General features: G+C 43.2%; 1 protein-coding gene across 12 annotated transcripts in view; it reads right to left on the minus strand.

Moving 5' to 3' along the window:
- The window catches only part of ACSL1 (acyl-CoA synthetase long chain family member 1), a 73,998-nt gene that overhangs the window by 19,113 nt on the left and 42,331 nt on the right, over positions 1-12,554 (minus strand). For all 12 annotated transcript variants that reach the window (XM_028848938.2, XM_028848931.2, XM_078002459.1 and 9 more), the window contains exons 4-7: positions 10,194-10,258; positions 6,606-6,707; positions 3,169-3,268; positions 2,769-2,947 (exon numbers count right to left, since the gene is read on the minus strand). In XM_028848938.2, coding sequence (XP_028704771.2) covers positions 2,769-2,947; positions 3,169-3,268; positions 6,606-6,707; positions 10,194-10,258 — 446 coding nt within the window. The remainder of the gene's footprint in view (positions 1-2,768; positions 2,948-3,168; positions 3,269-6,605; positions 6,708-10,193; positions 10,259-12,554) is intronic.

Genomic DNA, 12,554 nt, shown 5'->3' on the forward strand with positions numbered 1-12,554 from the left:
AATATCTGCTCAAATATCTCCCCACGTAGAGTGGAGATAGGATTTGGGAGCCTCCAATGATAAAACAGGCCACAGCAGAACCTCAAAGACTATTTCCTGAATGGACTTACAGGTTAAGAATGACGCATTGCGTGGGCACAGCATTTCCCAGCGGCAGGCTTCCAGTCACTACCACTGATGGGGTTTGGTTGACTGCATGAGTGCAGTCTTGGTGGCCACTTTAATATCTATTAATTTTAACAAATGAACAATTTATATTCTTTTCCTATTAAAATGGAACAGCGTGAATGAGGATATGGAATGAACATGCCATTGAACATGTTCAATTCACATGGAAATTAGATGGATGTGCTCAGGGCTCGTTGAGTTTCTGCCCAGCATTTATTAAGTTTTCAATCTTAATTACACTTTAAATGATGTAAGTGGCAGACCACCGATTAAGAACAGGAACTAATATATCCAATTAGAGGTCAGCCAAAAGCTAAAGCAATAATTCTGTATATTTTTTTCAAAATAACCGTCATTAGCTCCAGATTTCTACTTGTCTATTAAAAATTCTTACATAACTTCGGGAGATGCCCAAGTTTTCAAAAATTGATGTTAAATAAAATAAAGCACCAGTTACATACAATTTGGCTCTTAATTTATTGGGAACAAACATTATCCAAATTAGTGCACTGTTGCCACGAAGTTTCACAGCCTTACATCTCTCTTACAGTATCACTTAGGAAAAATCCTGCAATTATTATTATTATTATTATTATTTGAGACAGAGTCTCGCTCTGTCGCCCAGGCTGCTGTGCAGTGGCACAATCTTGGCTCACTACAACCTCCACCTTCTGGGTTCAAGCGATTCTCCTGCCTCAGCCTCCCGAATAGCTGGGATTACAGGTGTGCGCCACCATGCCAGGCTAATTTTTTGTATTTCTAGTACGACGGTGTTTCACCATGCCGGCCAGGCTGGTCTCAACCTGACCTCATGATCCGCCCACCTCAGCCTCCCAAAGTGCTGGAATTACAGGAGTGAGCCACTGCGCCTGGCCAAATACTACAATTATTAAAAAAAAAAAAAAAAAAAAAGTTGCCGTTTTTATGTTCCAAGAAAAAAAAAACCACCCATAAACAAAAACTGAATTCTAGTTAATGATAAACACACTGAAGTATTTAGAGGTAATAAAATCTGCAACTTACTAAAAATGCATCAAAAAAAATAAGATGGATGGATGAATGGAGGGATAAAATGATGAAGTGATAAGTGATAAAGCAAATATACTAAAATGTCAATTGGTGGTGGGTATACAGCTGTCTACTACGCAATTCTTTCAACTGGATGTTTAAAATTTTCATAATTAAAATACTGAAAAATGTAAACATTCCAAATACAATAATTCTATTTTTGATCCTGTAAAAATATACATTAATATAAATTCAACACAAGATCAACCATAATGCTAGTTTTAAATTCTTTTTTTTTAGACCTTCACCTTTCGCTCAAAATATTTTTAAAAACTAAGTATAAATCATATTAAGCAGGTAAGTGTAAAACAATGTCTTCTATAATTTAATATTTTAATATAAACTTTATATTATAATCTTCAATCATCTAAATAATTTTTAAATTTCAACATTACTTCTTTATCACACAGCAGTCAAAAAACACCAGAAAAATTCCTGCATCTATGGGGAGGGAGGGGAGAAAAAGGGAAAAAGGGAAGGTAAGGGAAAAAGAGATTACATTATAGTGAGAGGGGGTTAAAAGTGAAAAAAGGGAAGTGGGGAAAAACCAGGTAACAAGCTAACTAAAACCCCAATTCAACAAGGAAGCACGTGGCTCAGCACTTATGGAACCAGTTCCACGCTACTGAGAGAGCGAGTTGGGCAGGGGCGCACACATGCACAAGAGAGAAGGTTCTATTAGAACACACGTGCTTCCCTGTGCCTACTAGGTTCCTCAGGAAAGGTTTTATGAATCCTTACTTATAGCCTCAAATTCTTTGTAGAAGGAGGAAAATTACACATAAAAATTTAAAATCCTATTTATAACAGTTTCAGAAAAATATTTCTAACTCCTTCAGAAAGAGAATGACTGACTCTATTTTCCTATGACTTGCTATGATATGTATATAAAAAGATCCTCCTCTGGTCATGCTCCTTGGATGGAACTGTAATTCAAGTCCGGCTGACGGGGATCAACTTCTTGTATCATCTGACATCAAGCACCCACGCTGAGCATGGACCACACTCACTCTCCTGGATCGGCTGCCTTTAAAGTTGTGATGGGTATGACTCTTAAAAGAGTCAATACGAAAATAAACCAAATCAAACATGTATGTTGGAAACTCACCAGGACTCTCCACGAGCCACCCAGGGAAAAGAACGATGAGGCTGATTTCTATATTTGGCTTGGCATTAAAGAAAAATTAGTAAGTAAAAGGCATTAAAGCCAAAGAAGACACAGAAACTGAAACCTGCCTGAAGCTGTAATTCCCATTTCTGGCATTTCCCGGCACAGCTTGTCAGTACTCTGGAATAAATATTTGAGTGCTGAAAGCACTTGGGTAAGGTGTGATGTGTTAACACTGGGCACACATGTAGAATCCTTTCTCCAGCAATGAGACAGAAATTTCTGCTCTCTTTCATGGGTTGCGGAGGCGACCGGCCAGCGCTGGGACTGCACGATGGCACTAGATAGCACTGGATAGCACGTGTGAGCCAACATGCCCCCGGGAAAGCCTTCGGGGAAGGAGGCGGGGGAACTGCGAACTCACCTCCATCGCCTTCAGGCTGATGATTTCCACCCCACACTTCTGGCCTCGTTCTACCAGTTCACTGCCGTAGGCATCCATGAGAACTATGATTTTAAGGCTTGGTGTTAACTTATTTTCTACACCCTCTAGTAAGAGTTTGGCCTTCTCTGGCTTGTCAACAAAAACCAGAGAGAGTTCAGCTGTAAATGAAAAGATACAACGAAGAATAAGCTCTGGGATGTTAAAAGATTGACTCTGTCATATCCAGCACAAGGATACTTGAAGTACTACATTCTTTGGATAAAAAGGTAAATATACATTTACATGTAAAATCTTCGTCAAATCAAATGTAAGCAAATGTAAAGTCACTGATCCTGACCAATAACTATGCCAATAATTCGGGCAAAGATCACAGACGTACCTTTGTTGACTATGTACGTTACGGCTTCGTTTCCAAGGGTATCATAAAGTGGAACGATCACCATCGAATAAGCAAAGCATCCTTGTTCAATAATCACCCACTAAACAAACAGTAAAGGTCAGGGAGAGGAAACAAGATGTCATCATGGAATCAATAAGGAGAACAATACTCAAGAGAGATTCAACGTGAAAACCTTTGACGCAGCAAAATTAACATTTGTGTTATCTACTACTCTGTGCCAGGTGCTATGAGGGATTCAGAATGAGAACAAAACACTTGCCCCATTCTTAAAAAGAAATTAAGGCCAGGCACACTGGTTCACACCAGGAATCCCAGCACTTTGGGAGGCCAAGGTGGGGGGAATCAGTTGAGCCAAGAGTTCAAGACCAGCCTGGGCAACATGGCAAAACCCTGCCTCTACAGAAGTTATCTGGACATGGTGGCACACACCTGCAGTCATGGCTACTTGAGAGGCTGAGGCGGGAGGACTGCTTGAACCCAGAAGGTTGAGGCTGCAGTGAGTTGTGATCACACCAATGCACTCCAGCCTGGGTGACAGAGTGAGATCCTGTATGTATGTATGTATGCACAAAGAGAGGGAGGGAAGGAGGGAAGGAGGAAAGAGAGAGAGAGAAAGAAAGAGGAGAGAGAGGACAGAGAGATAAAAGATGAGAGATTGAGAAAGAAAAGAAAAAAGAAAGGAAAGGAAAAGGACAGAAAGAGAGAAAGAAAGAAAGAGAAATTAAAATCTGCCTGAAGAATTGAGGCAAATATGTTAAAAGATAATTAGCAATATCAGATAGTGACTGACTCACGATAAGAAAGTCCACCATTGGCCAAGGTAGTTACAGATGCCACTGGGAGGGTGTAACTGAGATTGCCTTTGGAAAGAGAAAGAAAAAGAGAGAGAGAGAGAAAAAGACAGAGATGGAGGCAGGGAGATGCTAACAGAGGGGACGGCAGGATCAAAAGCAGGGGGTTAGAGCGATGTGACTGGCACAGACGGTTCTGGCTGGAGAGCAGGGGGCAGCCACTGAGAGTTTCTCACAAAACAGTGGCTGTGGGGCTCAAGGAAGATCCCTCTGGCAGCAGGGCACTGTATGCCCTGCAATAGGGGAAGAAGCACCTTGTCTAGCAGCAAAACTGTTTTGAGAACATCCCTCTAGAAAAGTGAAGGAAGGAAGTGAGACGATAACTGGCCACACTGCCACAGGGAAGACGCAGTAAGGTGTCTCTGACGGCACTGGCCACGTAGCCACTGCCCTCCCTACTGGACTAAGGTGAAAGCCCACTCTCTCACCATCATACCCAAGGGCACCCCACTGCCTCCGGCTGCACTTTTCTAATGAAATCATCTGCAGAGCTCTGACACACAGGACAGATAAAGGCACAGCCGGGGGAAGGGGGCACAACCCACTCACATCCACTTGGCCTGGAAATGGGCTTCTGAGTTTCGGTGTTTTCCCGGAAGGAATTTTCAGCCAGCAACAGAGAGATCAGGTCCAAGCTCCTCAGGCACACGTGACGCTTAAGGAAGGCTCTCTTTCCTGCCACTCTGCCACATGAAAATGCTCCACTCCCAGACACAGGTGTGAACGTGGGCATTCCCTTGGCCTCCCCACCCCTATTTCCTTCGAGATTCTACTCAGGTGCCACCTCCAGGAAGCCTTCCTTGACAGAGCTCCCATAATCCTTCTGCCCTGCAACCACAGGTACCACATGACACAGAAAGCACCCGTGTTTAGGTCTTTCCTTATGAAGTACCTCAGAAGAGGGGCTGAGTTACTGTGCTTTGGCACCCCCACAGTGTCTGACATATAGTAGGTGCTCAGCAAACATTTGTTGAACAAACTCATAAATATAGGAAAGAACCTACTTCTTGAAGAGATTCGTTCTGCAGTTCTAGATTCATGATAAAATTCCATCAAAACAAGCATTTTGATGTGTTCATTTGGGATGAAAAAAACTAAATTCTACAAAGCCCAGTCATAGTCCAGCTGTGGAGAATGCTGCTTTCCCCTTCAAAGACCACAAAACTCTAAAGAAGTCACCTTTATTTATTAAAAAAAAAAAAAAGTCAGTAGCACAGGAATTGTGTCAACATGTCTTCTGGCCACAAGCAGGTATAAGAATAAATTCGATTTCTTCAAGCCAGATGCTTCCATTTTTCCAGGCCAGCTAGATCTACTAATCTGTTGAGTCACACCATGAGCTATACTTCCAAAAGAGCTGCTCATTTAAACTCAATTTCTGATATGTTTTGGCGGTGTCCCCACCCAAATCTCAACTTGAATCGTATCTCCCAGAATTCCCACGTGTTGTGGGAGGGAGCCAGGGGGAAGTATTGAATCACGGGGGCTGGTCTTTCCCAGCTATTTTTGTGATAGTAAGTTTCATGAGATCTGATGGGTTTATCACGGGTTTCTGCTTTTGTTTCTTCCTCATTTTTCTCTTGCTGCCACCATGTAAGAAGTGCCTTTCACCTCCCCCCATGATTCTGAGGCCTCCCCAGCCATGTGGAACTGCAAGTCCAATTAAACCTCTTTTTCTTCCCAGTCTCAGGTATGTCTTTATCAGCAGCGTGAAAACAGACTAATACACTTTTACACACTGGTTTACGGAAACCGTGCTGGGCCCAGACCGCCAATGACAGACTGCGCAAATGAAGGCCGGCTAGCGCTGAGTACTGTCCCCATCACCCATGGTATTTTAAACTCTGGAAACCAACCAGAAGGAAAGCCTCATACCTTTCAGAAAGGAAAAAAAAAAAGAAGCCTGCTATTAACAAAAATGTATCTAAATCTCTCTATAACTTATTAATGCCATTTTTCTAACCACAGAGGTGACTCTTAAAGTAAAAAATCTCCTTTGTTAGTTATCTGTTCTAAGGATTTTGTTGGGGAACCTGGTTTAAAAAAACTAAAATAATCCCCCCCAGAAAAGGGATTTCTCTTTTCTCTTAAAGGCGATTAAAAGGCCCTGGTTCAGCTTTTCTTTTCTTTTCTTTTTTTTTTTGAGATGGGAGTTTTGCTCTTGTTGCCCGGACTGGTGGCTCACCACAACCTCTGCCTCCCAGATTCAAGCGATTCTCCCGCCTCAGCCTCCTGAGTAGCTGGGATTATAGATGTGTGCCACCAGGCCTGGCTAATTTTGTATTTTTAGTAGAGATGAGGTTTCTCCATGTTGGTCAGGCTAGTCCGGAACTCCTGACCTCTGGTAACCCACCCACCTCGGCCTCCCAAAGTGCTGGGATTACAGGTGTGAGCCACTGCGCCCAGCCCTGGTTCAGGTTTTTGTATGTGTAACTTTCTAAGGTGTAACGCAAAGCTGTACTTTTAGTAGCAATCAGACTACAAAATCTGGTCTCTAGCAGAAGTTAGGCTCTTACATTGGAGAATTCTCCAAATCATGCACAGCAAGTACCTACTGGGTCATACCTCAGGTCTATTTTGAGCAAAGATGCCAATGAACTGATCTGGGGTGGCTGTGAAGCCCTTCTGGATCAGCGCTGAGCCTAGGCACTCCGACATTTCTGCAACCTAAAATGGAGAGGAGAAAGTCAGAAACAGATTGTGCCCCAACTCCAGAACCAAAGCTGACCAGAGGACAGGCTTACATCTCAGCCAGCACGCAACGCTGCACACAGAACGGGAGAGGGAACACGCAGGCATTCCTTTATTGGTAGGTTTTTTGGTAAAGCACAAGGTTTTATTCACAAGAAATCAGAATTAAGAGAACTGACTGCAGGGTTCCTTCTGCAAAGCAAATTAATCTTATCCCAACGGCTGCAGGTCACAGATAATTATATGGCAAGGCTTCTTATACATTTTTTTCTATTTTAGTTTTATAAAATTATAAAAATAGTAGAGAGATGGATTTTTTTTAATTTATAAAGCAGCCAAAACTTGTTTATTTGGTATAAACACAGAAACAGCAACTTTTGAGAGACCTATAAAAAATAAGAGCAAGCTATTATCCTGAAGTTCTACAATTCTGTTCTTAAGAACGTATTCTTAGGAAACAATTCAATCTCAGGAGGAGGTTTTTAAAAGCCTACATATAGGCTAGGCATGGTGGCTCACGCCTATAATCCCAGCACTTTGGGAGGCCGAGGCGGGTAGATCACTTGAGGGAGTTCGAGGCCAGCCTGGCCAACATGGTAAAACCCCGTCTCTACTGAAAATACAAAAATTAGCCAGACATGTGGCGTGCACCTGTAATCCCAGCTACTCAGGAGGCTGAGGTAGAAGAATTGCTTGAACCCAGGAGGTGGAGTCTGCAGTGCACTGAGATCATCCCACTGCACTCCAGCCTGGGTGACAGAGTGAGATTCCATCTCAAAAAAAAAAAAAAAAAAAAAAAAAAAAAAACCTACGTATAAACATATGCAAATATTTCAAAATTATTGCATCAAAAATCTCCAGGGTAAAAAACCTAATCATGGCTGGTGATTAAGTAAATGATGGTAAATCACTAAGAAAATGCTACATGGTTAGTTAATATTATAATTGTGAAAACTATATCAAACTTAGGACAATATTATAATGATAAGCAACACATGTAAATATAAAAATGCATATTATAATAACTAAGTAAAAATTGGTAGGTTTGCAAAATTCGGCAGGGTTATCCTATCCTCTCCCCGTTCCTATCCCAAATAAATTAAAATTTTTAAAAAATCTTAAACTTTGCAGTTCTTTTTTCTTTTCTTTTCTTTTCTTTTTTTTTTTTGAGATGGAGTCTCACTCTGTTGCCCAGGCTGGAGTGCAGGGGCATGGTCTTGGCTCACTGCAACTTCTGCCTCAAGGGTTCAAGCAATTCTCCCTGCCTCAGCCTCCAGAGTAGCTGGGATTACAGCACCTGCCACCACATCGTATTTTTCAGTAAAGACAGGGTTTTGCCATGTTGGCCAGGTTGGTCTTGAACTCCTGACCTCAGGTGATCTGCCCCCCTCGGCCTCCCAAAGTGCTGGGATTATAGGCATGAGGCATACCGTGCCTGGCCTAGAGCTATTTTCTTTATTCTCAGTTGGCAAATTCTCAAGAGCACTCTTAAAGCACACCCATACCCATAGGAAGTAAGGCCACACCTACTCCTGGCCTGGAACCCTACTTTCTGGGCCTTGGCACCATCCTGGCCCTGCCTATGGGGAACAGAGTGATCATGGTAAGGTGACAATAGGATGACACAAACAGGTTCATTACTATCCTCTTCTTCACAGATGAGTTCAAAAGTCTTGGTTGCATTTAAGGAATCGGAACCTGAGAAATACCTACAATTGGATGCTACATAGCTGGTAAATATGATTGAATAATACACGCACATTTATATTTCTAGATCGGTCATACATTCTTAAAAACAAAAAACAACAAAAAAAAACAAACCCCTTTAAGGCATTCCTAGTCACCAAAAGGTCATATTCATTGGATGATTGAAAAAGAAAAAAAAAAAGATTTGAATGTACAAATCCAAAGTTGGCTTTAGTTTTGTATCTTCACCCGCTTCCAAATGAAGCGTGCAAGGCATAGATTCACACCTTCAGAAACCCCAGTGATTTTCCATCTGCCTTGAAAAATGCCAATCTGCAATGGATGTGTCTTCTCTCTTCCAGCCAATAAACAACAGAAGTAACTCAGGAGACATAGAGGACTCCATGACGCCTCAGGATCATCACACACAACACACGCATGTTCAACACACACAGGCTGTTCTTACACTTGTGAAAGTGAGGGATCCTGGAAACTAGTATTTACAGAGGAAACTTGGGCTCTGGTAGGACAGAATAAAAATGGGAAATCCTTCCAGTCATGTGAGCTACTGCTCCTAGCTCCTTCTACAGTGGAGGTGTGAGAAGTCGCTTCCCCATCTCTCGAGAGACAGACGAACACCTCTCAAGCAAAGCCTTCGGCATCCTGTCGACCCCAGAGGACGGACGGGGAGAATCACGCACTTCAGTCTGAGAGCAATCCACACACTCTGCAAACACACTCTGCAGCTGCAGAGAACAATCCCTTCCACAGACGCACCCCAAATACACCAGCCCCTAAACTGCCCTTCACACAAAACCCAGAAGAAGCAAGTGCATTTGTATTCAGGAATCCGCATGATTACCTGCCCCTAGAGCAGGAGAGGGGGAGCCAGGGGCGGAAGCCTTTCCTGGACAGCTGTGTGGAAGCAGCAGGCAGCAAAGCAGAGCTGGCATGTCTGGGGTACCTGCCTGTCCCGGGGTGCCGTGTGCACTGGGGAAGAACCGTGGCATCCACATTCATTGTAATCACGACAAAAAAATAAATAAACAGCAATGTCCTCCTACACTGCTACTGACACTCAGGAACTGCTGTTTCGACAGTTGTAGCCATTGATGGGTGGGGACTAGAGCCTGACAAGGGTCACCACACTCAGATCCCAGCTTCCTTTGTGCTTCTACAGTAACACAAGTGTCTTCCCCGAACATCTGTGTTCCTCCCTGCGGCTGCCCTGGGGGTGTCACACAGGTGGTGAGTTGGCCACGCACAGCTTTGAGGGTCAGGAGCATGCACTAGGAAAGCCCACACAAGAGGCTGCAGGCCTTGCTTCTGGTCCTGTTTCTGCCACTAACCAGCTATGACCTTGGGTGAGTCACCTCTCTTCCTGAGACAGGTCCTCCTCATCCGTAAAATGAGGACATGCTTCCACGTTCTGGCTTCTGAGTTTTTCTAGTACCCTTCAAGTGGAGAGGAATAATCCTATCCCGCCAGGCGAACTGGGAGAGTTTCTAAAATTTTATCTTAAAAATTATACTCGACTTCACAATGTATCCACATCAGCTTTGAAATACAGTGCTTTGAACCACTAGCTAAATTCCTTAACTTGTTCTCCCCAAACCTTTGTGTCAAGTTTCTCCTTGGACGCCCCATGCTTACGGCAAGGCTCTGAGCTGGTCCAGCACATACACTTTGGAGCAACCTTCTGGCTCCAAGAATTCACATACGGAAGCATCCCTGCTTGCAAGAGGAGTTCACAGAGCCTGTTTCATACAAACTCACCTGTTTGTATGAAAGCCATTCATAGGGTTGGTCTGGTTTCCGAGAGCCTAAACAAGGGCCATTATCTAAAAAACAGAGAAAAAACAATGGATGGGCTGAACATACATACATATTCCCAGATTTTAATTTGTATCCCAGCCCCACCCTACTAAACATCAGCTAGACTCTACTTTAGTCCTCAGATAAGTAGATGGTGGCTTCAGATTGGAAATGTTTTCTCCCTCAGTTTTGGTCTGATTTTTTCTTTGCTGGTTTATTTCTGTTTTGTTTAATTGGGGCAGGAGAGGGGGATGAGGGGAGAAATGGCAAAATCCGACTCTTAAGGGCACTTAATTTGTGATTCCTCTTTAACACCCTCCTGCTTTAGACCAGGAGTCAGCAGATGAGTGGTGAAGAGATCCCGCTGTAGTGGTAAAGGGGTACCTTCTCAGGAGAGGTCTTCATCAAAACTTTTCAAGAGGTCTAAAGCATTCTAACTCAGCATACGGAAAGGCAAATATAATTCTTCATGTGTCCAAATTTTGATGACCAAAGGTATCAAGAATTACCTGGAATCCTAGTGACATGGGTGAAGTCGTGATTGCAGAAGAACAAAAACAAAGAAAAGATGCAAAGTGAGGGGACGTGAAGTGCCATTTGTGAAGCAAAAGGAAATATCGAGATGTTTCCCGATTCCCATTGAGGTTTCGAAGAAGCAAAAGGGGACCATAGTGCATCTGGCTTTAGCACGTTAGGTCTGAGTGTTCGTGAGGAGGCTCTGATTTGACGTGAGGACCTAAGGAAGTAGGACGGAAGGCAGGGCTGGCCCCATCACACAGATCATGCCCCAGACAACAGTGTGCCGCACACACAGATTCAGGAGTCAGCCGCGCAGCTGGGGAGGACGCAGGCCGGACACACTGACTTCTTTGCCATCCCTAAAAACAGTCCTGATGAAAACAGCGTTATTCTCGGACCCTCTCCAATTTACAGAGACTGTAACAAGGGCCATACAAGATGAGTTCAATCAGATGCTGTTTCCAGATGGGAAAAAAAAAATTGCATTAGCCATATGAAATGATGCGATTTTATTCCTCAAAAACAGAGACTGGCACACTGCAGCCAAGGGTCAAATCAGGCCCAGCACCTGTTTTTGTGGACACAGTGATAGTGGCACACAGCCACACTGATTCATTTTTGTTCTGTGTAAGGCTGCAGTTGAGTAGTTGCAACCAAGACCATATGGCACCAAAGCCAAAAATATTTACTATCAGACTTTTTACAGAAAACCTATGCCAACTCCAGCTTTAGAACTAGTCGGTTAAGCTGCAGGCTCACCGGGGGAACTTAATACTATACCCACGCTCTATTCTACCCAGGCTCTACAATTTTTTATTCAATTGAATAGGGATGGGGCCTGGGTCTCAGTATTTTCCAGGAGTTCCCCGATGGCACAAAAGTGCAGCTAGAGATGAGAGCCACTGAGAAGCAGGGAGCTCAATCTTTACAAATGGCTTCCTTGGTGCAATTTTAAAGTACGAGGTTTAAAACCTCTAGGTGGGCTTCTTCTATCATTCAACAAACTTCTGACCCCTTATCCAAATGCTGAGTCTTGCTCTTTTGTAGAAGTTTAACTCTACAGTAGCCTAAGAAAATCAAAGCTTAGAATAAAAAGATCTTCTGGAAAAATAAAAATAAAAAAGGAAGTAAATTGAGACCTGCAAAGCAGCTCCTTTCAATGAGTACAGATCAAGAAGACTGGACTCACTTTCCTTCACCTTCTCCGACACATCCATAGGACTTTCATTTTCCAGGGGGAGCAAGTGACCAAAGAAAAGTTATGTGACTTGTCTTCAGATCAGGGGAGAGTCAAAAGCATAATGTAAGTCACCACACTCCTCGATGAATGTATATACACTTACATATATACAGCAGGTCCTCAAATAACGGCATTTCATTTGCACGTTCTCCCCACATCTGTGTGGTTTTTCCTGGGAACTCTGGCTTCCTCCCACATCCCAAAGCTGTGCCTGTGAGGTGATCTGGTGCATCTCCACGGTCCTAGTGAGTGTGAGTGTGAGTGGGTGTGAGTATGAGTCTCCCTACGATGGGAGGGTGTCCTGGCCAGGGCAGTTCCCCCCTGACATCCTCAGCTGCCCAGATGGGCTCCAGTCACCCATGACCCTGAACTGGAATAAACAGGTAAATATTTATCTTACTTGTTTGTATTAATTGTTCCTAAATGTATGTAGCACTCACATTTATTTCAATGTTTAATATAAGAAGTGTGGTCTTTATTTAGAAGTTTGGTGATGTTTTTGTGACTAGAAATATGCTGTGGGAATTTAACTCTTGTTCATATCAATTAGCCTATGAGAAAAT

Source organism: Macaca mulatta, chromosome 5 (genome assembly GCF_049350105.2).
Source record: "Macaca mulatta isolate MMU2019108-1 chromosome 5, T2T-MMU8v2.0, whole genome shotgun sequence".
Lineage (NCBI taxonomy): Eukaryota > Metazoa > Chordata > Mammalia > Primates > Cercopithecidae > Macaca > Macaca mulatta.